We start from the raw sequence: 27,921 nt of genomic DNA, 5'->3' as shown, positions 1-27,921 counted from the left end.
GGGCTCGACCCCAAGCCTGCATCCAAGGGCTCTGCTCTTCCCACGGTGCCAGGCTGCTGTGGCCCCGGCTGGAAGGCCATGTTCACATTGGGGCTGGCCGCTCCCACGTTCCTGGGTGTCACGCGATCAGTCGGGACCCCACTCTTGTCCTCCGGGGCAGCACGATCCCAGGCCTCATGTGCCAGCTCTGGGCACTGGCCCCTCACGCTGGAGGAGGTGAGAGAGGCAGGGCTGCAGGGCGGGTTCAGCCTTTCTGCCGGGGCGCTGGAGGCCTTGCCGTCTGCCCGCCTGCTGCAGATCCCGATACCGGGCGCACTGTTTCCCCGATGAGCCGAGAGCACGGCTGTGAGGGCTTACTCCGCACCCTGCACCTGTGGACCTGGCGCTGGACCTGGCCAGCACCCCCCTGCTCCCCCATGCACCCCGGGGCTCTCCACCCCGCCTTCCTCCTCCTCTCCCCCTACCGCTCTCTGCCCGTCTCCAACTTCATTCCTTCTCCTGCCTCTTTTTTCACGCTCTTTCTCTCTTCCTTCTCCCGATACCTCTGTGACCTTGCTCTGCCTCCCTCCTGCCCACGTTCTTTCCCTCCATCCCCACTGTTGTCTCTGCCTCTCTCTCGGCCTGACTCTCCCGGACCTCCACGAGCCCACCCTGCTTCCCTAAGCTCATGCCCCTTCATCTGTTTCCTGCACTCAGCCTGCCTCTCCCCACTCCTGACCCAGAGTCCCCAGATAGATTCTCCCCAAGCACCCCATGTACTCTGATGGGCTGTACGCGCCCAGGCGCACGCACAGAGGCTGTATGTCAGAGTCTCAAGGAAGTTGGAGATCATCAGGTGCACGCCCCTCATTGTACAGATGGAGAAACTGAGGATCAGAGAGGGAGGGGACTGGGCCAGGTCACGCGGGAAGCAGAGCCAGGATCTTGGCGGGGAGCTCCTTGCACTCCATCCCGCCCTCCCTCTACTCCACCCTGACTTCCACCCAGCAAAGGCAGGGACCTACACTCTACACAGAACACAGGAGACCTCGCTCACATCCCATGTGCCTGGGACCCACACCGGGTTCCCCGACCCGTCTCCCACTCAGGCCTTTCCTCGGTGCCCCCAGGTGAATTCCCACCCTTCCCTCTGTGAGGCCCGGGCACTAAAGAGTTCAGTTATAATTCACTGTGAAATAAATCCAGGGATTTGAAAGTCTGCAAAGCGCCCCCCTCGTCAGTCGCCCACCCGCTGCCTGCCCGCTCCAGCCCCCCACCCAGTTCCCTGGTCCGCCGGCCTTTATTGATGCCGGCCTACCCAGAGAGCCATAACGAGGTTCAGACCTCCACTGGTCTCCGGAGGCCTCATTATCCAGGAGGAAAAAATGTGCTAGAAAAAGGGAGGAGGGCGAAGGGCAGAGATTGATGATTTCCAGGAATCAGGCAGAAAAGCTGGCCTCTGCTGCACCCTTGCCCCTTCTGTGGTGAGAGCTACAGACACAGAGCTGCTGGTGCAGGCACTGCCAGGCCAAAGCAGGCCCTGGATCACTCCTCTGCTTTCTGAGGGTTCACCTCGGAGCGCCAGCACAAGGTAGATGGTCAGGGCCAAGGTTCCGCTCCAGCTACTGTCACATTTGTCCCCAGCATAAGAGAGTGAGAGATGACAACTGACATTTAATGGATGCCTGCTGTGAATCGGGCATTGGATCAGACACCTTCCAGCCTTGATTTGCACACACACACGCGCGCACACACACACACACACACACACACACACACACACACACACACACACACACACACACACACACACACACACACACACACACACACACACACACACACACACACACACACCCCTATGAGGTGGGAATTAGACTCCATTTTTCCAGTAGAGGAAATGGCATCTCAGAGATAGAAGCCACTTGCCTACGAGGAATTGAAGAGGGACCCAGGTCAGTCTGATGCTGCCGTTTACTCCTCCAGCTACCCGTGCAGCCTCTACAATAATAATGATAAAGGCAAAATGTTTACAATCGCTCACCGGCCGGTAAATAATTCACAACTGGCTCTCCACAAAAATACACCCTCTGATTTGTAGCACTTGCCAATTCCTGAGGCGTAAATATTCTCACTGTAGCAGATTTCTGATTTTGCAAGTGGCTGTCACTCAACACAGGTCGCAAGAGATCAGCACTGTTGCCTCTCGTAAGCCCACGCGAGCCCGCTGCGGCCCACCACTGGCACTTACCGCGTGACAGGCTCTGTTTTAAGCACTTTACGTGTATTGGCACGTATGACGAGAATGAGGACCACCTAGACGAGTGGAATATCAACACTGAGGTCACGTGCAGGATTGGTGACCTTCGTGAAGGCGGGCCCGTGCTCACCTTATTTACCCTGGTGCACCCCTCAAGTGCCCAGCACGCAGTAGATGCTCCCTAAATGTTTATGCTGGCTGAGTCAGGTGACCAAGGTTCAACACCTGCTTGCTGTATGTGCCAGAGTTGCCGCATCTGTGAAACAAGAGCTAGACTGAAATCAGGAGTCACAGACTCACACACCGATGGGAACCAGACAGGTGGGATAAATGGGTGAAGCAGGCCAAGCATGTGATTTTGTATTTTAAATACTGAGGCATAGGATTGGGCTGGCCAAAAACCTTGTTCGGGTTTTTCCGTAAGATGTTATGGAAGAACCGAAACGAAAATTTTGGCCAACCCATAGCAGTAGCAGTAGCAGTAGCAGTAGTATTTACTATAAATACATCAGACAGACACAGAGGGACTTAAAGAAAATAAAACAACTGCCCATGTGCATACTGCTCAACTTAAGAAATGAGATATTACACATGCAGTTAAAGTTTTTCCTGTTGAGATTAAGCTCACATGCTAATCTGAAGCATTAGGCTTGATCAATTTTATGTTTGTGTCCACTCGTGAAACCCAGATCAGGGTGGGGACCTTTCCAACTCCCCAGAGAGGGCTTCCCTTCTCCGTGGCAGGCAGTACCCACACCACCAAGATATTGGTTTTGCTTATTTTTGAACTTCATGTTACTGGAATCTTAGAGTATATATCTGATGAAATTCTTTTTAGGCATATGTTTTACCTTCATAAAGAAAAACACTCTGTCCTTTCAGTTCCTTTAAGTTCTCCCCCCTTTAAAGCCCCCTCCCACGTATGCAGTTTTGAAAGCAGTAGAGATACAGAGAAACCTTCCTCTAATCTAATAAGCAAGACAATGCAAACTCTCAATGATAGATGGAAACACCCCTCAGGCTCAACGCTGGAGAGACTGCAGGGAATGGTGGAGACTGTGGTCAACTGTGGAAAACACACACTGGCTGCCAAAGGGGGAGCCTCTAGCGGAGTGTGACAGTGTGGAAATGTGGGTTCAGTGTGGCCAGATTTTCCTTTTTTTCTTGAGTACAAGAAATCTGGAGTTTTTAAAATACGAAGTCTCTCATGTTTTATATATTGGCAACTAATTTTGACTTTTGTTAAGCACTCTGTGTGCCAAACCAAACATTTCTGTGGGTTGTGTAGCCCGGAAGCTGTTGGCTTACAACCTCTGGATGAGACAGACTCTTCCAGGCTGGACATCCAGAATTTAGGGGGGCAGCTTCTCTTCCATCAGCTCCTAAGGAGCACCTCCAGTCGGCCCTGCACTCCCCCTGCTCAGGGTGCCGAGAAAGCTTCCCAATTGGAAGTGCCACTCACAACCTCAGAGGCTTATCGTGCCTCTAGGTAGCTGGGATCCTGGCTTTTTAAAGAGCTCCTGAAAAAAAAAGGGACGGAAGGAGGAAAGAAAAGAAGAGAAGAAGAAAGGGAAGGAGGGAGGAGGAGGAAGAGAGGGAATTAAGGAAAGGAAAGGGAAAGTACCATTTATTGACTCTCTGTGACATGTAGGCACTGTTTGTGAGGCAGTTCCATATATACCCTTCATTGTGTCTTCACACTCCAAGGAGATAAGTATTGTCACCATTTTACAGATGAAGAAGCTGAGGTTCTGAGAGGTTGTCACTGCCCAATTCACATAACTCATGTGATTGAATCAGGATTAGAACCCAGGGCTAATTCTCATGCATTCTGTTCTGCAAGGAAACTGCCTTACACGTTATAAATAATAAACATATGCAATACATCAGACAAAGGATGTGAAATTCATTCCTTGAAGAGAAGGCATCAGTATGGAAAACCCTGCCGAGAGTCTAAAGGTCAGAGGTAGAATGGTTCTGATTGAATACGAAGTGCAGTCTGTCCACTGTGCAGAAGGAGCTGTCCTGTGCCCTGGAGGGGAAGCCCATAGATGGAGAGGTGTGTGCAGAGACCAGCGATTCCTGGTTCACTCCTGGACACACTCAGACATTCACTTATTTGGTCATTTGTTCATTAACTCATTCAATGAATATCGATTATGTACCTCCAAATGGTAGGTATTCTTCAAACAAGGGATACAGAGTGGAAAATGCCTAGGTTTTTAAAAAGCTTACCCAGAAGAAAGCCAGAAACTCCATAACAGATAACAAAAGGAAAAATAAATTACATAGTTCACTCATAGAAGGTCCTATAAATCAAGGGAAAATAAAGGGGAAAAGAAGGCTCATCCCAGAAGACATCAGAAGGGGAGTCAGGTCTGGGCCTTAGGATGAGGGGGTTCTTTTAAGATACTTTCTCCTGTCTTTGGCTCTGCCTGGGGCTAGACTTCTCTGGGCTTCAGCTTTTTTTTTTTAAATTTATTTATTTATTTTTGGCTGTGTTGGGTCTTCGTTTCTGTGCGAGGGCTTTCTCTAGTTGCGGCGAGTGGGGGCCACTCTTCATCGCGGTGCGCGGGCCTCTCACTATCGCGGCCTCTCTTGTTGCGGAGCACAAGCTCCAGACGCACAGGCTCAGTAGTTGTGGCTCACGGGCCTAGTTGCTCCGCGGCATGTGGGATCTTCCCAGACCAGGGCTCAGACCCGTGTCCCCTGCATTGGCAGGCAGATTCTCAACCACTGCGCCACCAGGGAAGCCCCTGGGCTTCAGCTTTTAAATTCTCTGCCTCTACATTTGTCTCAAAGCCTCTCTACCTCTCTGAACCTTGGTCTTTCCATCGGTCAAAAGAGTAACCTTTTTTATGCTTACCAGTTCGGGGGCTGGAGGAATTTGAAGGAGAATAGAGTTTTCAAACTATAGACCTGGAAATAAGACAGATGTGTGTTTAATTCCTGACTGTCATTACCTATGTGTATGATTTGGGGCAGGTTATTTAACTTCTCTGTGCCTCAGTTTCCTCTTGTGTAAACCAGATTCAAAACCATATGTAAATACTGCATGATAATCACTTATATGTGGAACCAAAAAATAATACAGATGAATCTATATACAAAACAGAAACGGACTCACAGACATAGAAAACAAACTTATGGTTACTAGAAGGGAGAGGGAGGGAGGGACACATAGGAGTATGGGATTAACAGATATGAACTACTATACATAAAATAGATAAGCAACTAGGATTTACTATATAGCACAAGGAGTTATATTCAGTATAATAACCTATAATGGAATATAATCTGAAAAAAGTAACTGAATCATTTTGTCGTACACCTGAAAAAAACGTACCTATCTCATAGTTATGGTAAAGATGAAATGAGATAAAAGCGCTGAGCCCAAGGCTTGGAGCATAATATACCCTTAATAGAGGGTTTTGTGTTGATGAGAAGGCTAATGATGATGGGGTTGTTAGTGGTACTGTGACAATAAGGATGATGGTGGTGGTACTGGTGGTGGTGATGAGAGATGACGATGGTGATGGTGATAGTGTTATTGATGCCTATGCTGGTGGTGGTGCAGATGGTGGTGGTGCTGATGGTCATTACAGCCAAGAAGACAAGACGGTCTATTCTTCCTATGCAGCAAGGCAGCAAAGAAAGCTGTCTTACAAACCCTGGTCTGAAAGGGCTCTGACTGGGCTAGAGGTCCCACTGGCATCAAGAGGAACAAGGCTGGCATTTGAGGGGCCCCACTGGGATCTCCCAACGTATGGTGTAAACAGCCTAGCCTTTCCTTCAGCTCCTGCTGCGTGTCGCCTTTCCCAGTCCTCCTTGCAGACAGAGGGGCCCTGTAGTGAGACAGGTGGGGCGTGCAGCCCTGAGGAATAGTGGAAAATCCAAAAGACTTGGAAAGATAAATAGGCTCATGCAGGTAGTATAAAAGTCCTTTTTCTGAACTCACGTCAGGTAAACCTCAACTGACAGAAACTTGTGCAGCCACACCAAGACACTCCTACGGATGGATTAAATTAGCTCTCAAATAAACAGGGGGGAGGGGTGGGCATCCAGTCCCTTGTGGATCCTAATTCTGCTGTTTTCTACTACTTGAACCATTACCTAAGTGCCCCTCCAACATCCCTGAATTTTGGCCAGGAACAGACGCTCAGACCCAGAGATGGAAGTCTGGTTAAAGCTTCTCAGAGGATGAAAGCAGGTGATGCCCTCTGCTTCTGGCCCCCATGGCTGGGAAGCAGAGGGGCAAGAAAGTAGCTGAGCTGGAAGGAAGGGACACTAGAGTTCTCACATTCCTTCACTTGGTCAATATGTATTTGTTTGCTGTGCTCCGTCCTGAACCTGGGGGGGAGACAGATGTCTAAAACCAGGGCCTGCCCTCTTACCTGTAGGAGTTAGTCCTGGGTTGACCACTTCTACATCATTTATCTCAGTGCTTCATCACAACAAGCCTATGACATTTTCAGTACCCATTTCACAGATGGGAAAACCTAACCTCAGAGTGGAAATTTCTAGTCAGAATTGCAACCATGTCTGTCATGCCTCATTGCTCAGTCTTTCCCATACATCACCTTCTTGTGTTTTAGGAGAAGGCAGACAAGTGTCAACAGAGGCAGTAGGGGCTAAAGAGTAGATTTCACATCGTGAGACTGGTTGGCAGATCTTCAAGTTTAGTTGTTTGTCCAAGATCTTTAATTAATTCAATCTACACTAAACTGGTCCTCTAAACTAGACGCTCTGCTAGGCATCGTAAATGCTCTTCTGATGCTCTAGAAGAGAGGAGGACAGGTAAAGAAGATAATTGTCCCTTGGTAAAATCATCTCTATCTCGAAATGGATCCATTCATTTATAACATAAATATTTGCTGGTCGTCCTCCTTGTACCAGGCACCGTTCTAGGCATGGAAAACCCAAGGGTGAACCAGAGACGCTGTGGGGCAGAGGAGAAAGGCACCCAACCCAGCCAGATCTTGGAGTCACGGGATTCCACGTTCACCAAGAAACCTAATTACAGTTTTGCTCCCATATAGGTCTGCCCTTGGGGAGAGAATGGGCTGGTCACATGGATTTTCCACATTCTAGCCCATGTGAATGTTCATTTCTTAATTAAAATTAATCAACTGGCATTCAGCCAGCAGAGAGAGCCCTGATCATAGAGACTTCCATGGCTGCTCCCTGACACAGTTACCTGTCATCGCAAATCTAAGCATTTGCCTCCAGGTTATTTTAATTTGCTTTTTTTTTTTTTAAAGAAATCATTGTAATATCGCATGAAAAGTAAGGCATCTAGGGCAGAATAGAAAAAGGAGCTTCTAAGATTGTTATGTTAGCCCTAGTCCTAATGCTGTTTTATCTTCCTAGTTTTATTTATCTTTCTGTTTTCACCCGCTTAAAAAGAAATTATTGTGTTGGATTTTATGTTATGAGCTGCCGTAAATCCTTCCCAAAACAATTGCTTGGTTTCAAATCTTGGTTCCTTTACTTAACAGCTATGGAGCTTGGGGAATTTATTCTCCTTATGATACAAGGTTAATGCCCACCCCACTGCATGGTGGTGAGCAATAAATAACATAATGAATAAAGTAATTAGCACCATGAATGCACTCAATACATTTTAGTATAATAATAATAATTATTATTATTATTTCATTATGGGAGGCTATAAGTAAATACATACATGTATACCTGAAGCTCTGCCTGAGAGGGCTGGGAAAATCACCACAAAGGAAGGTAGTCTTTTTTTAATTCTACATTTATATATTATGTATTTCTTTTTAATTTTTTATTGGGGTATAGTTGATTTACAATGTTGTGATAGTTTCAGGTGTACAGCAAAGTGAATCAGTTATACATACACATGTATCCACACTTCTTTAGATTCTTTTCCCATATAGACCATTACAGAGTATTGAGGAAGGTAGTCTTGAACAGAAATGTAGAAGATAACTAAAGATTCTCCAGGTGACAAGATGAGGAAGGGCTTTCAGTGAAGGAGAGCGGCAGGAACAAAGTCACAGAGAGATGAGTGTGGGCAGCCTCAGGAATTGTGAGCCTAGCCCGCATGGCCTGGTGGCAGGTGGATGCAGAAAGGGTTCTCCGCATCTCCAGGGTTCCAAACCAAAGGTTAGTTCGTGCATCCTCCAGGCCACTGCTCTCAAACTGTAATGTGTTTTTACAATGCAGAGTCCCAGGCCCTGGCCTCAGAGATTCGGACTCTTTAGACCCAAGGCGGCGCTGAAGAATCTGCCTTTCTGCGTGCTCCCATGTGATCGTGATTAGAGTGGTCCTCAGCGCCTACTTTGGGAAGCCCTGTTCCACACCATTCTTCCATCTTCCTGCTGTAGCCACACACACGCACTCTACCCTTCCTCCTTCCTCCCACCTTATCCCCGACTTTGTCCATGGGGCAGACGTCAGCCAGGAATTTTCTGAAGTGCCTTTCTGATCACGTCTCGGTCCCCCAATTCTCCTTCTCCTCAGCCCTTCTTCCTGCCAGGGAAATACAGAATCGTGACACCTGCGGTGAACACAAACATTATTTTAGTCTTATGGGTCCTGTTATTGCAGGTACCTGGGCAAAGTCTCCGTGGAAATGCCAGGGTGAGGTCAGGACTTGGAAGATCCAAGAAGAGGGGTGGGTGGTTGAATGTGGTGCCAGCCCCAAACCCATCTGACCTCTTTCTCCCTCTCTCTGCAGAGAGTTGTCTGCACAGCTGGTCTGAAGTGGTATCCTCACCCTGCTCTGATTCACTGTGTCAAAGGCTGTGAGGTGAGTCCCTCAGAATGGTCCTACAACCATTACTGTTATTGTTATGTTAATCATGACTACCATTTACTGTACCTACTAAGTGCTATAAATATCCCTGTAACAGACTTCTTGGACAGGAATCAGCAATCCCACTTTATAGGTCATGAAACTGATGCACAGAAATATCAACAAACACACTCAAACATACATTTAATGGCTAAAAGAGTCGGGATTCCAAGCCAGGTGTTTCTGGCTCCGAAGCCTGTGTTCAACATCATATTGCATCTGTAAGGGAGGTTGGGAGGGAGGAGGCCATATTCATTTAGCAGCTATAATGTGCCCGGCGTTTTACCAACATTGCCTCATTTAACTTTTACAGAACCACATGAGGCAGTTTTTGTTTTTTCATTTCTACTTTTCCTGCAACCATTAGCTGCAGATCATTTCCTCTGCCACACGTCTTTGTCATTCACGCGTTCTTCAACTCCAGAGGTAATTTGGACACCTTAGACTCAACCACTGAGCTGAAGGTGGAAGATGCCCTCTGACCCTTCAGTTCTCTCACTTGGCGGTGGAGCCATTCCCTGGAACTTGGCATTTTGGAGCTCTGTCCCTGGGTATCAGTGACAAGCTTGGGGAGGGGCAGGGCCAGGGCACTTGGTATGTCACCTGTGTTCTCAAGGGCGCGCTGCTGTCCATGGAACTCAGAGACGTTCTGTGCACCCCTACGCCCACTGTGAATCTTTTCAGCTGGCATGGAAAGGAGGTCCCAAATCACATCCAGGTGGATGTCCAAATCTCTGTGGTGCCCCCCAGGCCCCCCTCAGGAAAATCCAGGTGAAAAGGACTAGACTGTGCTCTAGAAAACTTTGTATTTGATGAAATTCTTAAACTGTCACAACCAGACTGTTCTTCTAGATGATGGAGAAACTGACACCCAGCCAGCAGCCGGGTCTAACATTTGATAGAATGCCAACTGGCACGGCTCTTAATGCGATCTACCTTCCTCATTTGTTGTGCAGACTGGAAAAAGAGGGCCAGAGGGGGGATGGACCGGCCCAAGGTTGCACAGCATCCTAGACACAGAGTCAGAGCATGAACCCACGTCTGCTGACTTCCAGGCCCGTGATTTCTCTCCTCCACTAGGCCACCTTCTGCCCACAAACCATCCCCTGACCTGTAAATGTCACAGGACAGTCCCTGGGTCACATTTCTTTCTGTGTATTGGTTAGGGAATCCCCAGTGGCATCTTCTCAGGGCACAGGACACTGTAGTCTTTAAAAACTCCCGTTCTCCCAAGATTCAGCAGGAGTGACAAAACCAAAGCCAAGGACCTGAGGCAGTTGCTTCCTTACATCTCTCTGGATCAGTCCAGGATTTCAGAAAAAGGAAGCTTGGATTACCTGGGCACTTGTTCTGCTGAGTCGGCGGTCTGGGCAACCAGTGTGACAGCGGAATTCAATCCCTTCTTTGACTCAGCACTGAGGCCTAAGAGACCCACACCTGTCAGGCTCTGAGCTCTGCCAGTGATGCTTATCGCCTTTGCCCTTGCAGGTGCCCCCTCGTCTCCTTTCCTGCTTAACTTAGAGCTAATAGTTTCTCTCGTATCTGGGGCTGAAAAGTATGCTTAGAAGAGATACAACTGCTGGGTCCAGGGAGGAGCCATCAACCTGGAATGTCTGCAGTAGCCACGATTGATAAAGGGTCTTGGGGCCCTTTAGGCCCCTGCTCTCTGCCCCAAGCTGTGTCCAAAGTAGTCATTTACTTACTTGTTCATCAAAGCTTCACTGGGTGCCTATTATGTGCCCAGCACTACCCTAGGTACTGAGAGTGCAATGGTTTTAGTCAAGTGAAAACAGTACTGTGTTCTCCCTGACTCATCTGGATATCTTCTTGCCCTTCGTCTGTCCATCCATCCATCCATCCATCCATCCATCCATCCACCCACCCACCCATCTACCCATCATTTTACTAGATAAACATTTAAGGAAGATATATTTAATAAAGTTTTGCTCAAATTGCCAGCATTTTGCTAAGAAATCTAAGATACAAAAATGGATGACGTACATTCCCTGTCCATAAGGAACTTACAGGATAGTAAAAGAGATAACGGTTAGAGAAGAATTCTAAACTGATATACCAAGAGCTATAACCAAAGCAGGTACAAGAAGCTGCAGAAGCACATGGCATCTCGGGGGTTGTAGGAAAGACATTTTGGAGGGGTGATGTTTGAACTAGATCTTGAAGGATGAATTGTTTTCCAAAACACACTATTAGTAGAAGCAGCAGCATAAGAAATACCAGAGACGGGAGCAATCTCTAGGTTGTAGAGCTTTTCACATGTTATTCTCTCCCTCTAGAAAGTCTCCCTTCTCCACCCGCCACCTAATTAACTCCTACTCATCTTACCATGTCAGCTGAAACGTCATTTCCTCGGGGACTTCTTCATGGAGCTCTCTGATTAGGTCAGATCCTCCTACTTTTAACTCTAACAGCATCACATACCTTTCCTCTGTAACTCTTTATCAGAGTTGAAATTGGCCAATAGGATAAATGATTATTTGAATAAAGTCTGCCTCCTTACTAGAATGTAAGGTCTTAGAGGAGCAGGAGCTCTGTCTATATTGACTCACTATTACATCCTTTTTTTTTTTTTTTTTTTAGCACCATGTGTAACACATAGTAGGCATTCAATAGATAGGGTTAAATAGAAGATGGATGGGTGGGTGGATGGATGGATAGATGGGAGGATGGATGCATGGATGTGACAGCAGGAAAGGGTACATAGAAGAAAGTAGCTAGTAATGAGACTGGAGATATTTTTCAGTGACCAAATAAAAAAAGAATCTTTTTTATTTTATTTTTCTTCTTCCTCTTCTTCTCCAGCTACTCCTTTACCAAGCCAGTTCCTTTTATTTTAAAAAAAAGGACATTTGGTTTCCTTTATTAGTCTTTATATATAATGTGAGAAAGAACGTAGGGAACAGAGCCCACAGACAAATCTTCTAAGGCCCAGAAAGCGCAAAGGGTTTTGTTTTGTTTTGTTTTTTAAACATCTTTATTGGAGTATAATTGCTTTACAATGGTGTGTTAGTTTCTGCTTTATAACAAAGTGAATCAGTTATACATATACATATGTTCCCATATCTCTTCCCTCTTGCATCTCCCTCCCTCCCACCCTCCCCATCCCACCCCTCTAGGTGGTCACAAAGCACCGAGCTGATCTCCCTGTGCTATGCGGCTGCTTCCCACTAGCTATCTATTTTACATTTGGTAGTGTAGAGCAAAGGGTTTTATCCTTTAGTTGTTTGTGCCTCTCTGCTTTAATACAAATGTGGTAATGTATTCATTGTGGCAGTCGCACGGCAGAGTCACACCTGTGCTCACAGCCATGTGCATGTGTACCCACAGTGGAGTACAGCTCTCTCTCTGTTCTTGGCTCTGTCTTGGTAAAATCTTTTTTAGACCCTAATAGGGCAGTGATGAAATGGAATCAAGCATCATGAGTTGGGGGCACAAAGACTCTGTGAATTTGGAGCATAGATGCAAGAGACAGGGGTGCCACATAGGATGGACTCCTTGTGAACTTGGCTCTCCCCAAAAAAAAGCCACAAAAGGGTTTTTCATGGGACCCCACAAAAAGTCGACGAGTCACTCAGCATTAGAGATCCCCAACCCGAACTTTAATCAAAGGGGCTTCACTTTCATCTGCTTTTTATATTAAAGGGTTACACATTACCTTTGATGAGGGTAGGGGTATGTTCATTGCTTTGAGAAATCAGTGGTCTAATTCTGCCTCTTTATTTCACCACTGTGAATCCTGAGACCCAGAGAAGATAAGCCACTTAGTCAAAATTACCAAGTAACCAACCAGTGGCTGAGGTTTGGAAGACTAGAACCCAGGTTTTCTAAAGCCCTGCCAACTGCCTTCCCACTATACCAGTACGGTTACGATCTGTCCCTAAAACATCTTTAAGAGCCAAGTTGTGCCCAGCATTAAACTCCCAGGCGGTTGGGAGACAGAGACGAACCGGATACTGGCCTTGTCTTTGAGGAGCTCACAGTCTTGCACCAACTACAGGTTCATAAACCGTAGAAGACAGCGTGCTAAGTGTCCAGGTGGGAAATGCAAGTGCTGGGGGGTTGCAGAGACCCCTGACTTTCCCCTAAGATGACTCTGGGTTCAGATCAGTAATAATTTAACTCCATCATCTTTTCCCCATCTTTCAAGCAACACAGAGTTGGAGGAACACAGGGAAGAAAAGAAAGAAATCAACATATGCTAGGTATAGCCTAGAAAGGTAAAGAAAAATGAGAAACCAACTTAGATTGAAATCACTACTCTGCCTCTGCCAGTTGCTCTCGGCCAAGTCCCTTTCTTGCTCTGAGCCTCAGGGTCTTCATGTGTGAAGTGGGAAGAGCAATGCCTACCTTACGTGTTTTATTTGGGAACAAAAGAAGAAAGCCAACATGGAAAGTGTGTGACATCGAGTGTATCTGTACTCCTGTGTGAGAGAGGAAAGCACCCACAATCATACACCAACCATTATGCCAAGTTCCTATGGATTCTTACGTTGTCTTTACAATTCTTGTGTAGTTGACATTCAGCTTCCTGATATATTTGCATATATATTTATTGTAAATTATGTTTGTAGTTACCTACTACCAGGAAAAGTGGGGGAAAAGGGGCTCAAATTTTCTTACCATTTCTTCAAGTGAAATGAGCCCCCTGCTTCAGGAGGACATAGTGGTCTATCCTGCTGCCTTTGCCTACCCAGCATATAAGAGTATGTCTCCTAGCATAAGCATAGTTTAGTTGGGAAAAACTTGGCTAGATAAGAGCCTTTAAGAATGGTAGAAGTGGGCTTCCCTGGTGGCGGAGTGGTTAGGAATCCACCTGCCAATGCAGGGGACACGGATTCGAGCCCTGGTCCGGGAAGATCCCACATGCCGCGGAGCCACTAAGCCCGTGCGCCACAACTACTGAGCCTGCGCTCTAGAGCCCGCGAGCCACAACTACCAAAGCCCGTGCTCCTAGAGCCTGTGCTCTGCAACAAGAGAAGCCACTGCAGTGAGAAGCCCGCGTGCAGCAACAAAGACGCAACAGAGCCAAAAATAAATTAAAAAAAAAAAAAAATGTTAGGACTGGTGATTTGTCCAAAAGGGTACAGGAATTTGAAGCCAGGTAGGCTGACTGTGGAGGTTTGTGAGAAGGTGAGATGATACAGCTAAATATCTACAGAGGCCAGCCCCCGTTTACTCCAGGACGCTAACCAGGCCTCCTTTCCTTCCTGCCTCTCTCCTCACGTACAGCCCTTCATGGGAGACAATTACTGTGATGCCATCAACAACCGAGCTTTCTGCAACTATGACGGTGGGGATTGCTGCGCTTCTACAGTGAAGACCAAAAAGGTAGGCCAGCGTGCCCCACTCTGCAGCCACCTCTGCAGGCCTCTCCAGCTTACTGGGCCAGGATCACCCCTACGTGCTGGACAACCCATCGCCCTGGTTGTGTCAGCACTCACCTACAAGCTTTACTGCATTACGTTCCATTGTATTTTTCATTCTTTTAGTCAGTAGTTGAGCTAATATCATGTGCTAAGCCCTGAACTAGATGTGGAGGTTCATGGATGATCTTTGTAGATGTGGCCCCTTTTCCTCAAAGCTTAGAGTCAGCTATGGAAGCAGACAAACTAAAGTGCAATACTTTTTAGAGGAAAGGACAGAGTTCTCTGAGGGCCCAGGCAAAGGGTTGGAGAAAGCTCTGCACAGGGATCTGCATCAACGCTGGAACTTGAGGGATGAGGAGAAGGGGCAGAGAGGTGGCCAGGAAAAGTGTCTGGGGCAGGAGACTGGCATGTAAAATCCTAGAGAGAACACATATGTTCAGGGGGTATGGCTAAAGTCTAGGGGAAGAGGGAAGATGGGACACTCCCAACGAGGTCAGTTATGGCCTTGAAGCATTTTATAATCTCTTTTGTTGTTTACACCTATAGAATTAGGGGGTGTGGTCTTGGTTGCCATTTTCTTCCTTAGTATATCAGGATGTTACAGGAGTGATTCGAGTATTTATAGTGAAACTGGAACATCCAGCTGAGATGCATCTCACCCACCCACAGAAGAGTGGCCACCTCCACTTTCCTCCTGATGAGAGCTGGGACCAGAGTTTGGGGCCCGAGCCGACAGTTGGGAGAGAGGTGGCCAACCTGGCCAATGTGAGTTGAAAAGTATCTCCTGTGATGAACGAGCTCACGGGGAACTATTTCTTCTTCTTTCTTTTTTTTTCCCTTTAACATGTTTATTGGAGTATAATTGCTTCACAGTGGTGTGTTAGTTTCAGCTTTATAACAAAGTGAATCAGCTATATATATACATATATCCCCATATCCCCTCCCTCTTGCGTCTCCCTCCCACCCTCCCTATCCCATCCCGCTAGGTGATCACAAAGCACCAAGCTGATCTCCCTGTGCTATGCGGCTGCTTCCCACTAGCTATCGATTTTACATTTGGTAGTGTATATATGTCCATGCCACTCTCTCACTTTGTCCCAGCTTACCCTTCCCACTTCCCGTGTCCTCAAGTCCTTTCTCTACATCTGCGTCTTTATTCCTGTCCTGCCCCTAGGTTCTTCAGAACTTTTTTTTTTTTTTAGATTCCATATATATGAGTTAGCATACGGTATTTGTTTTTCTCTTTCTGACTTACTTCACTCTGTATGACAATCTCTGGGTCTACCCACCGCACTACAAATTACTCAATTTCGTTTCTCTTTATGGCTGAGTAATATTCCATTGTATATATGCGCCACATCTTCTTTATCCGTTCATCTGTCGATGGACACTTAGGTTGCTTCCATGTCCTGGCTACTGTAAATAGAGCTGCAGTGAACATTGTGGTACATGACTCTTTTTGAATTATGGTTTTCTCAGGGTATATGCCCAGTAGTGGGATTGCTGGGTCATATGGTAGTTCTATTTTTAGTTTTTTAAGGAACCTCCGTGCTGTTCTCCATAGTGGCTGTATCAATTTACATTCCCACCAACAGTGCAAGAGGGTTCCCTTTTCTCCACACCCTCTCCAGCATTTATTGCTTGTAGATTTCTTGATGATGGCTATTCTGACTGGTGTGAAGTGATACCTCATTGTAGTTTTTTTTTTTTTAATTTATTTATTTATTTATTTATTTATTTTTGGCTGTGTTGGGTCTTCATTTCTGTGCAAGGGCTTTCTCCAGTTGCAGCGAGAGGGGACCACTCTTCATCGCAGTGCGCGGGCCTCTCACTGTCGCGGCCTCTCCTGTTGCGGAGCACAGGCTCCAGATGCGCAGGCTCAGTAGTTGTGGCTCACGGGCCTAGCCGCTCTGCGGCATGTGGGATCTTCCCAGACCAGGGCACGAACTCGTGTCCCCTGCATTGGCAGGAGGATTCCTAACCACTGCGCCACCAGGGAAGCACCTCATTGTAGTTTTGATGTGCATTTCTCTAATGATTAGTGATGTTGAGCATCCTTTCATGTGTTTGTTGGCCATCTGTATATCGTCTTTGGAGAAATGTCTATTTAGGTCTTCTGCCCATTTTTGGATTGGGTTGTTTGTTTTTTTAATATTGAGCTGCATGAGCTGCTTGTAAATTTTGGAGATTAATCCTTTGTCAGTTGCTTCATTTGCAAATATTTTCTCCCATTCTGAGGCTTGTCTTTTCGTCTTGTTTATGGTTTCCTTTGCTGTGCAAAAGCTTTTAAGTTTCATTGGTCCCATTTATTTATTTTTGTTTTTATTTCCACTTCTCTACGACGTGGGTCAAAAAGGATCTTGCCGTGATTTATGTCATAGAGTGTTCTGACTGTGTTTTCCTTTAAGAGTTTTATAGTGTCTGGCCTTACATTTAGGTCTTTAATCCATTTTGAGTTTATTTTTGTGTATGGTGTTAGGGCATGTTCTAATTTCATTCTTTTACATGTAGCTGTCCAGTTTTCCCAGCACCACTTATTGAAGAGGCTGTCTTTTCTCCATTGTATATCCTTGCCTCCTTTATCAAAAATAAGGTGACTATATGTGCATGGGTTTATGTCCGGGCTTTCTATACTGTTCCATTGATCTATATTTCTGATTTGGTGCCAGTACTATATTGCCTTGATTACTGTGGCTTTGTAGTATAGTCTGAAGTCCGGGAGCCTAATTCCTCCAGCTCTGTTTTTCTTGCTCAGGATTGCTTTGGCTATTCGGGGTCTTTTGTGTTTCCATACAAATTGTGAAATGTTTTGTTCTACTTCTGGGAAAAAATGCCATTGGTAGTTTGATAAGGATTGCATTTAATCTGTAGATTGCTTTGGGTAGTATAGTCATTTTCACAATGTTGATTTTTTCCACTCCAAGAACATGGTATATCTCTTCATCTGTTTGTATCATCTTTAATTTCTTTCATCAGTGTCTTATTGTTTTCTGCATACAGGTCTTTTGTCTCCTTAGGTAGGTTTATTCCTAGATATTTTATTCTTTTTGTTGCAATGGTAAATGGGAGTGTTTCCTTAATTTCTCTTTCAGACTTTTCATCATTAGTATATAGGGATGCAAGAGATTTCTGTGCGTTAATTTTGTATTCTGCTACTTTACCAAATTCCTTGATTAGCTCTAGTAGTTTTCTGGTAGCATCTTTAGGATTCTCCATGTATGGTATCATGTCATCTGCAAACCATGACAGCTTTACTTCTTCTTTTCCGATTTGGATTCCTTTTATTTCGTTTTCTTCTCTGATTGCTCTGGCTAAAAGTTCCAAAACTATGTTGAATAATAGTGGTGAGAGTGGACAACCTTGTCTTGTTCCTGATCTTAGTGGAAATGGTTTCAGTTTTTCACCATTGAGAACGATGTTGGCTGTGGGTTTGTCATATATGGCCTTTATTATGTTGAGGTAAGTTCCCTCTATGCCTACTTTCTGGAGGGTTTTTTACATAAATGCGTGTTGTATTTTGTCAAAAGCTTTTTCTGCATCTAATGAGATAATCATATGGTTTTTCTCCTTCAATTTGTTAATCTGGTTTATCACATTGATTGATTTGCATATATTGAAGAATCCCTGCATTCCTGGCATAAACCCCACTTGATCATGGTGTATGACCCTTTTAATGTGCTGTTGGCTTCTGTTTGCTAGTATCTTGTTGAGGATTTTTGCATCTATGTTCATCAGTGATATTGGCCTGTAGTTTTCTTTCTTTGTGACATCTTTGTCTGGTTTTGGTATCAGGGTGATGGTGGCCTCGTAGAATGAGTTTGGGAGTGATCCTCCCTCTGCTATATTTTGGAAGAGTTTGAGAAAGATAGGTGTTAGCTCTTCTCTAAATGTTTGATAGAATTCGCCTGTGAGGGCCTCTGGTCCTGGGCTTTTGTTTGTTGGAAGATTTTTAATCACAGTCTCAATTTCAGTGCTTGTGATTGGTCTGTTTATATTTTCTGTTTCTTCCTGGTTCAGTCTCAGAAGGTTGTGCTTATCTAAGAATTTGTCCATTTCTTCCATGTTCTCTACTTTATTGGCATATAGTTGCTTGTAGTAATATCTCATGATCCTTTGTATTTCTGCAGTGTCATTTGTTCTTTTTCACTTCTAATTCTATTGATTCGAGTCTTCTCTCTTTTTTTCTTGATGAGTCTGGCTAATGGTTTATCTATTTTGTTTATCTTCTCAAAGAACCAGCTTTTAGTTTTATTGATCTTTGCTATTGTTTCCTTCATTTCTTTTTCATTTATTTCTGATCTGATCTTTATGATTTCTTTCCTTCTGCTAACTTTGAGGGGTTTTTTGTTGTTGCTGTTCTTCTTTCTCTAATTGCTTTAGGTGTAAGGTTAGTTTGTTTATTTGAGATGTTTCTTGTTTCTTGAGGTAGGATTGTACTGCTATACACTTCCCTGTTAGAACTCCTTTTGCTGCATCCCATAGGTTTTGGGGTGTCGTGTTTGCATTGTCATTTGTTTTTAGGTATTTTTTGATGTCCTCTCTGATTTCTTCAGTGATCTCTTGGGTATTTAGTAGTGTATTGTTTAGCCTCCATGTGTTTGCATTTTTTACAGGTTTTTTCCTTTAATTGATATCTAGTCTCATAGCATTGTGGTCAGAAAAGATACTTGATACAATTTCAATTTTCTTAAATTTACCAAGGCTTGATTTGTGACCCAAGATGTGATCTATCCTGGAGGATGTTCCATGAGCAGTTGAGAAGAAAGTGTATTCTGTTGTTTTTGGATGGAATGTCCTATAAATATCAATTAAGTCCATCTTATTTAATGTATCATTTAAAGCTTGTGTTTCCTTATCTATTTTCATTTTGGATCATCTGTCCATTGGTGAAATTGGGGTGTTAAAGTCCCCTACTATGATTGTGTTACTGTAAATTTCCCCTTTTATGGCTGTTAGCATTTGCCTTATGTATTGAGGTGCTCCTATGTAGGGTGCATAAATATTTACGATTGTTATATCTTCTTCTTGGATTGATCCCTTGATCATTATGTAGTGTCCTTCTTTGTCTCTTGTAATAGTCTCTATTTTAAAGTTTATCTTGTCTGATATGAGAATTGCTACTCCAGCTTTCTTTTGTTTTCCATTTGCATGGAATATCTTTTTCCCTCCCCTCACTTTCAGTCTGTATGTGTCCCTAGGTCTGAAGTGGGTCTCCTGTAGACAGCATATATAAGGGTCTTGTTTTTGTATCCATTCAGTGAGCCTGTGTCTTTTGGTTGGAGCATTTAATCCATTTACATTTAAGGTAGTTATTGATATGTATGTTCCTATTACTATTTTCTTAATTGTTTTGGGTTTGTTATTGCACGTCTTTTCCTTCTCTTGTGTTTCCTGCCTGGAGAAGTTCCTTTAGCATTTGTTGTAAAGCTGGTTTGGTGGTGCTGAATTCTCTTAACTTTTGCTTCTCTGTAAAGGTTTTAATTTCTCTGTCCAATCTGAATGAGATCCTTGCTGGGTAGAGTAATCTTGGTTGTAGATTTTTCCCTATCATCATCACCTTAAATATGTCCTGCTACTCCTTTTTGGCTTGCAGAGTTTGTGCTGAAAGATCAGCTGTTAACCTTATGGGGATTCCCTTGTATGTTATTTGTTGTTTTTCCTTTGCTGCTTTTAATATTTTTTTCTTTGTATTTAGTTTTTGATAGTTTGATTAATATGTGTCTTGGCGTGTTTCTCCTTGGATTATACTGTATGGGACTCTCTGTGCTTCCTGCCCTTGATTGACTATTTCCTTTCCCATATTAGGGAAGTTTTCAGCTATAATCTCTTCTAATATTTTCTCAGTCCCTTTCTTTTTCTCGTCTTCTTCTGGGACCCCTATAATTCGAATGTTGGTGCATTTAATGTTGTCCCAGAGATCTCTGAGACTGTCCTCAATTCTTTTTATTCCTTTTTCTTTATTCTGCTCTGTGGTAGTTATTTCCACTATTTTGTCTTCCAGGTCACTTATCCGTTCTTCTGCCTCAGTTATTCTGCTATTGATTCCTTCTAGAGAATTTGTAATTTCATTTATTGTGTTGTTCATCATTGTTTGTTTGCTCTTTAGTTCTTCTAGGTCCTTGTTAAACGTGTCTTGTATTTTCTCCATTCTATTTCCAAGATTTTGGATCATCTTTACTATCATTCCTCTGAATTCTTTTTCAGTTATACTGCCTATTTCCTCTTCATTTGTTTGGTCTGGTGGGTTTTTACCTTGCTCCTTCATCTGCTGTGTGTTTCTGTGTCTTGTCATTTTGCTTAACTTACTGTGTTTGGGGTCTCCTCTTCACAGGCTGCAGGTTTGTAGTTCCCATTGTTTATGGTGTCGTCTGCCCCCAGTGGCTAAGGTTGGTTCCGTGGGTTGTGTAGGGGAGGGGAACGGGTGCCTGTGTTCTAGTGGATGCGGTGGAGGGGACGGGTGCCTGTGTTCTAGTGGATGAGGCTGGATCTTGTCTTTGTGGTGGGCAGGAACGCATCCGGTGGTGTGTTTTGGGGTGTCTGTGACCTTATGATGATTTTAGGCAACCTCTCTGCTAACGGGTGGGGTTGTGTTCCTGTCTTGCTAGTTGTTTGGCATAGGGTGTCCAGCACTGTAGCTTGCTGGTCGTTGAGTGGAGATGGGTCTTAGCGTTGAGATGGAGATCTCTGGGAGAGCTTTCGCTATTTGATATTATGTGGAGCCAGGAGGTCTCTGGCGGACCAATGTCCTGAACTTGGCTCTCCCACCTCAGAGACACAGGGGCCTGAGCACCAAGACCCTGTCAGTCACATGGCTTGAGTACCAAGACCCAGTCAGCCACAGACCTCAGAAGAAAAGGGAGAAAGAAAGAAAGAATGAAAGAAAGAAAGAAAGAAAGAAAGAAAGAAAGAAAGAAAGAAAGAAAGAAAGAAAGAAAGAAGAAGGAAGGAAGGAAGGAAGGAAGGAAGGAAGGAAGGAAGGAAGAAAGGAAGGAAGAAAGGAAAAAATAAAATTAAAAAGTTATTAAAAGAAAAATTTTTTAATTATTAAAAATAAAAAAAAGTAATAAAAAAAAGAAAGAAAGAGCAACCAAACCAAAAACAAATCCAAAAATGATAACAAGCGCTAAAAATTACACACAAAAAAACAACGGACAGACAGACCCCTAGGACAAATGGTAAAAGCAAAGCTATACAGACAAAATCACACAAAGAAGCATACACATACACACTCACAGAAAGAGAAAAAGGAAAAAAAAAGTATATGTATTAAAAAAAGGAGGAAGAGAGCAACCAAATCAGTAAACAAATCTACCAATGATAATAAACTCTAAATACTAAACTAAGATAAACGTAAAACCAGAAACAAATTAGATGCAGAAAGCAAACCCCAAGTCTACAGTAGCTCCCAAAGTCCACCGCCTCAGTTTTGGGATGATTAGTTGTCTGTTCAGATAGTCCAGAGATGCAGGGTACGTCAAGTTGATTGTGGAGATTTAATCCGCTGCTCCTGAGGCTGCTGGGAGAGATTTCCCTTTCTCTTCTTTGTTCGCACAGCTCCCGGGGTTCAGCTTCGGATTTGGCCCCGCCTCTGCGTGTAGGTCGCCTGAGGGCGTCTGTTCCCACCCAGACAGGACGGGGTTAAAGGAGCAGCTGATTTGGGGGCTCTGCCTCACTCCGGCCAGGGGGAGGGAGGGGTACGGAACGCGGGGTGAGCCTGCGGCGGCAGAGGCCAGCGTGACGTTGCACCAGCCTGAGGCGCGCCGTGTGTTCTCCCGGGGAAGTTGTCCCCGGATCACGTGACCCTGGCGGTGGCGGGCTGCACAGGCTCCCGGGAGGGGCGGTGTGGAGAGGGACCTGTGCTCGCACACAGGCTTCTTGGTGGCGGCAGCAGCAGCCTTAGCGTCTCATGCCCGTCTCTGGGGTCCACGCTGATAGCCGCGGCTTGTGCCTGTCTCTGGAGCTCGTTTAGGTGGTGCTCTGAATCCCCTCTCCTCGCGCACCAGGAAACAAAGAGGCAAGAAAGAGTCTCTTGCCTGTTCGGCGGCTCCAGACCTTTTCCCGGACTCCCTCCCGTCTAGCCGTGGTGCGCTAACCCCTTCAGGCTGTGTTCACGCCGCCAACCCCAGTCCTCTCCCTGCGATCCGACCTCCGAAGCCCGAGCCTCAGCTCCCAGCCCCCGCCCGACCCGGCGAGTGAGCAGACAAGCCTCTTGGGCTGGTGAGTGCTGGTCGGCACCGACCCTCTCTGCGGGAGTCTCTCCGCTTTGCCCTCCGCACCCCTGTGGCTACGCTCTCCTCCGCGGCTCCGAAGCTTCCCCCCACACCCCATCCCCCCCACACCCCCGTCTCCACCAGTGAAGGGGCTTCCTAGTGTGTGGAAACTTTTCCTCCTTCACAGCGTCGTCCCAGTGGTACAGGTCCTGTCCCTATTCTTTTGTCTCTGTTTTTTCTTTTTTCTTTTGCCCTACCCAGGTACGTGGGGAGTTTCTTGCCTTTCGGGAAGTCTGAGGTCTTCTGCCAGCATTCAGTAGGTGTTCTGTAGGAGTTGTTCCAGATGTAGATGTATTTCTGATGTATTTGAGGGGAGGAAGGTGATCTTCACGTCTTACTCCTCCATCATCTTGAAGGTCTATGAACTATTTCTATTTTTATATTCATATATATTCTAAGCTGAAAGATCATTTGACCTTATCTCTCATTTTAAAGAGGGGAAACTGTTTTTGAGAGGTGAAGGGCAAAGAATCACAGTCATTTTGGCTACAGAGCTCTGTGATGATCTGGTCCAAACTTCTCGTTTCCTTAATGGGGGTCTGAGGCCCGTAAAGGAGGAATGATTTGTCCAAGGTAGCATAGTGAGTGATAGAAATAGAGCAGGGTTCCTGGCTTCCTATCCTAGTCCCTTTATACTGTAGCGTCCTTAAGAGAATTTGTTCCTTCAAGAAAGATGCTCTGATTCTAAAATACAGGGGTGAACAGGGCAAGACCCAAGAAACACACTCAAATTGGAGAACTGTTACTGTATCTCCTGGTTGGCTGCAGGCTTCTTTGGCTGCATTTTTTGCTGTACATAGTTAGTATACTTAGTATATGGTTGTGATGTACAATAATTTGTGTAACCATTTATCTCCAACTTTGATTTTAACTTTTAGGTTATTTCATTCTCTCACAATGATAATGACGCTAATGAACATCTTACACAGAAATATTTCATAGCTCTAATTATTCATTTACAACTGATTCTTGGAATTAACATGAGTAGGATAAAAGGTGTGAGCATTTTTGTAATATTTTAATTTTATTGGCAAGGTTGATGTACAAGGTTGTATTAGTTTCAGGTGTATAGCAAAGCAATTCAGTTATACGTATACATATATTCATTCTTTTTTAGATTCTTTTCTCATATAGGTTATCACAGAATATTGCATAGAGTTCCCTGTGCTATACAGTAGGTCCTTGTTGGTTATCTATCTTATATATAGTAATGTGTGTGTGTTCATCCCAAGCTCCTGATTTATCCCTCCCCCCCACATTTCACCTTTGGTAACCATAAGTTGGCTTTCAATATCTGTAAGTCTGTTTCTGTTTTGTAAATAAGTTCATTTGTATCTTTCAAAATTAGATTCCACATATGAGTGATATCATGATATTTGTCTTTCTCTGTCTGACTTACTTCACTTAGTATAATAATCTGTAGGTCCATCCATCATATTGCTGCAAATGGCATTAGTTCATTCTTTTTTATGGCTGAGTAATATTCCATTGTATATATGTACCACATCTTCTTTATCCATTCCTCTGTCAATGAACATTTGGGTTGCTTCCATGTCTTGGCTATTGTAAATAGTGCTGCAATGAACATTGGGGTGCATGTACCCTTTCAGATTATGGTTTTCTCCACCTATATGCCCAGGAATAGGATTGCTGGATCATATGGTAATTCTATTTTTAATTTTTTAAAAGCTCCATACTGTAAGGAATACATACATACAGTAAGGAAGCTCCATACTGTTCTCCATAGTGGTTGTACCAATTTATATTCCCACCAACAGTATTAGGAGGGTTCCCTTTTCTCCACACCTTCTCCAGCATTTATTTTTTGTAGACTTTTTGATGATGGCCATTCTGACCAGTGTGATCAGAGCCATTCTGACCAGTGTGAGGTTACCTCCTTGTAGTTTTGATTTGCATTTCTCTGATAATTAGTAATGTTGAGCATCTTTTCATGTGCTTTTTGGCCATCTGTATGTCTTCTTTGGAGAAATATCTATTTAGCTCTTCTGCCCATTTCTTGATTGGGTTTTTTTGTTTTTTTGACATAGAGCTGCATGAGCTGCTTGTATATTTTGGAGATTGATCCCTTGTCAGTCGCTTTGTTTGCAAATATTTTCTCCCATTCTGTGGGTTGTCTTTTCATTTCGTTTATGGTTTCCTTTGCTGTGCAGAAGCTTTTAAGTTTAATTAGGTCCCATTTGTTTATTTTTGTTTTTATTTTCATTACTCTAGGAGGTGGATCTAAAAAGATCTTGCTGCGATTTATGTCAGGGAGTGTTCTGCCCATGTTGTCCTCTAAGAGTTCTATAGTGTCCGGTCTTACATTTAGGTCTTTAATCCATTTTGAGTTTATTTTTGTGTATGGTGTTTGTTAGGGAGTGTTCTAATTTCATTCTTTTACATGTAGCTGTCCAGTTTTCCCAGCACCACTTATTGAAGAGACTGTCTTTCCTCCATTGTATAGTTTTGCCTCCTTTGTCGTAGATTAATTGACCATAGGTGTGTGAGTTTACTTCTGGGCTTTCTATCCCGTTCTGTTGATCTATATTTCTGTTTTTGTGTCCGTACCATACTGTTTTGATGACTGTAGCTTTGTAGTATAGTATGAAGTCAGGGAGCCTGATTCCTCCAGCTCCATTTTTCTTTCTGAGGGTTGCTTTGGCTATTCAGAGTTTCCATATAAATTAAAAAAAAAAAAATTTTTGTTCTAGTTGTGTGAAAAATGCCATTGGTAATTTGAGAGGGATTGCACTGAATCTATAGATTGCCTTCGGTAGTATAGTCATTTTGAACATATTGATCTTTCCAGTCCAAGAACGTGGTATATTCTTCCATCTGTTTGTGTCCTCTCTGATTTCTTTCATCAGTGTCTTATAGCTTTTAGAGTTGAGGTCTTTTGTCTCCTTAGGTAGGTTTATTCCTAGGTATTTTATTCTTTTTGGTGCGATGGTAAACGGGATTGTTTCCTTAGTTTCTCTTCCTGAGATTCCATTGTTAGTGTATAGGAATGCGAGTGATATCTGTGTATTAATTTTGTATCCTGCAACTTTACCGAATTCATTGATGAGCTATAGTAGCTTTCTGATAGCATCTTTAGGATTTTCTATGTATAGTAGTATCATGTCATCCGCAAACAGTGACAGTTTTACTTCTTCCTTTCCAATTTGGATTCCTGTTATTTCTTTTTCTTCTCTGATTGCCATGGCTAGGACTTCCAAAACTATGTTGAATAGAAGTGGTGACAATGGACATCCTTGCCTTGTTCCTGATCTTAGAGGGAATGCTTTCAGATTTTCACTGTTGAGAATGATGTTATCTGTGGGCTTGTCATATATAGCCTTTATTATGTTAAGTTTCCTCTATTCCCACTTTTCTGGAGAGCATGATCATAAGTGGGTGTTAAATTTTGTCAAAAGCTTTTTCTGCATCTACTGAGATGATCATATGGTTTTTATTCTTCAGTCTGTTAATGTGGTGTACCACACTGATTGATTTGTGGATATTGAAGAATCCTTGCATCCCTGGGATAAATCCCACTTGATCCCGGTGTATGATCCTTTTAATGTATTGTTGGATTTGGTTTGTTAGTATTTTGTTGAGTATTTTTGCGTCTATGTTCATCAGTGATATTGGCCTGTAATTTTCTTTTTTGGTGGTATCTTTGTCTGAGTTTGGTATCAGGGTGATGGTGGCCTCATAGAATGAGCTTTGGAGTGTTCCTTCCTCTGCAGTTTTTTTGGAAGAGTTTCAGAATAATAGGTGTTAATTCTTCTCTAAATGTTTGATAGAATTTGCCTGTGAAGCTATCTGATCCTGGACTTCTGTTTGTTGGCAGTTTTTTAATCACTGTTTCAATTTCGGTACTTGTGATTGGTCTGTTCGTATTTTCTATTTCTTCCTGGTTCAGTCTTAGAAGGTTGTATCTTTCTAAGAATTTATCCATTTCTTCTAGGCTGTCCATTTTATTGCCATATAGTTGCTTGTAGTAGTCTCTTATGACCCTTTGTATTTCTGTGGTGTCAGTTGTAACTTCTTTTTCATTTCTAAGTTATTGATTTGAGTCCTCTCCTTTTTTTTCTTGATGAGTCTGGCTAAAGCTTTATGAATTTTGTTTATCATCTTCTCAAAGAACCAGCTTTTAGTTTCACTGATCTTTGCTATTGTTTTCTTCATCTCTATTTCATTTATTTCTGCTCTGATCTTTATGATTTCGTTCCTTCTACTAACCTTGGGTTTTGCTTGTCCCTCTTTCTGTAGTTAATTTAGGTGTAAGGTTAGGTTGCTTACTTGAGATTTTTCTTGTTTCCTGAGATAAGATTGTATTGCTATAAACGTCTCTCCTAGAACTGCTTTTACTGCATCCCAAAGGTTTTGCACCATCGTGTTTTGTTGTCATTTGTCTCTAGGTATTTTTTTTTTAATTTCCTCTTTGATTTCTCCAGTGATCCGTTGGTTGTTTAGTAACATATTGTTTAGCTTCCATGTGTTTGTGTCTTTTACAGTTTTTTTTTCCTGTACTTGATTTCTAATCCAGTAGTGTTGTGGTTGGAAAAGATGCTTGATATGATTTCAATTTTCTTAAATTTACCAAGGCTTAATTTGTGGCCCAAAATGTCATCTATCCTGGGGAATCGTCCATGTGCACTTGAGAAAAAAGTATATTTTGTTGCTTTCAGATGGAATGTTCCATAAATATCAATTAAGTCCATTTGTTCTAATGTGTGTCATTTAAGGCCTGTGCTTCCTTATTGATTTTCTGTCTGGATGATGTGTCCATTGATGAGAGTGGGGTATTAAAGTCCCCCACTATTACTGTGTTACTGTTGATTTCTCCTTTTATGGCTGTTAGCACTGGCTTATATATTGAGGTGCTCCTATGTTGGGTGCATATATATTTACAATTGTTATATCTTCTTCTTAGATTGATCCCTTGATCATTATGTAGTGTCCTTCTTTGTCTCCTGTAACAGTCTTTATTTTAAAGTCTATTTTGTCTGATATGAGAATTGCTACTCCAGCTTTCTTTTGATTTCCATTTGCATGGAATATCTTTTTCCATCCCCTCACTTTCAGTCTGTATGTGTCCCTAGGTCTGAAGTGGGTCTCTTGTAGACAGCTTATGTACAGGTTTTGGTTTTGTATCCATTCAGCCAGTCTGTGTCTTTTGGTTGGAGCATTTAATCCATTTACATTTAAAGGAATTAT

At 43.7% G+C, this 27,921-nt stretch overlaps 1 protein-coding gene across 1 annotated transcript in view; it reads left to right on the top strand.

Annotated features, from left to right (window-relative positions):
- PAPPA (pappalysin 1) overlaps positions 1-27,921 on the top strand; it is a 254,556-nt gene that overhangs the window by 207,786 nt on the left and 18,849 nt on the right. Inside the window, exons 20-21 of the mRNA XM_068552436.1 lie at positions 8,946-9,017; positions 14,310-14,408. Of these exons, the coding sequence (XP_068408537.1) occupies positions 8,946-9,017; positions 14,310-14,408 (171 nt within the window). The remainder of the gene's footprint in view (positions 1-8,945; positions 9,018-14,309; positions 14,409-27,921) is intronic.

Source organism: Eschrichtius robustus, chromosome 10 (genome assembly GCF_028021215.1).
Source record: "Eschrichtius robustus isolate mEscRob2 chromosome 10, mEscRob2.pri, whole genome shotgun sequence".
Taxonomy (NCBI): Eukaryota; Metazoa; Chordata; class Mammalia; order Artiodactyla; family Eschrichtiidae; genus Eschrichtius; species Eschrichtius robustus.
The sequence above is the reverse complement of the archived record's forward strand: the minus strand, read 5'-3'. Positions and strand labels throughout refer to the sequence as shown.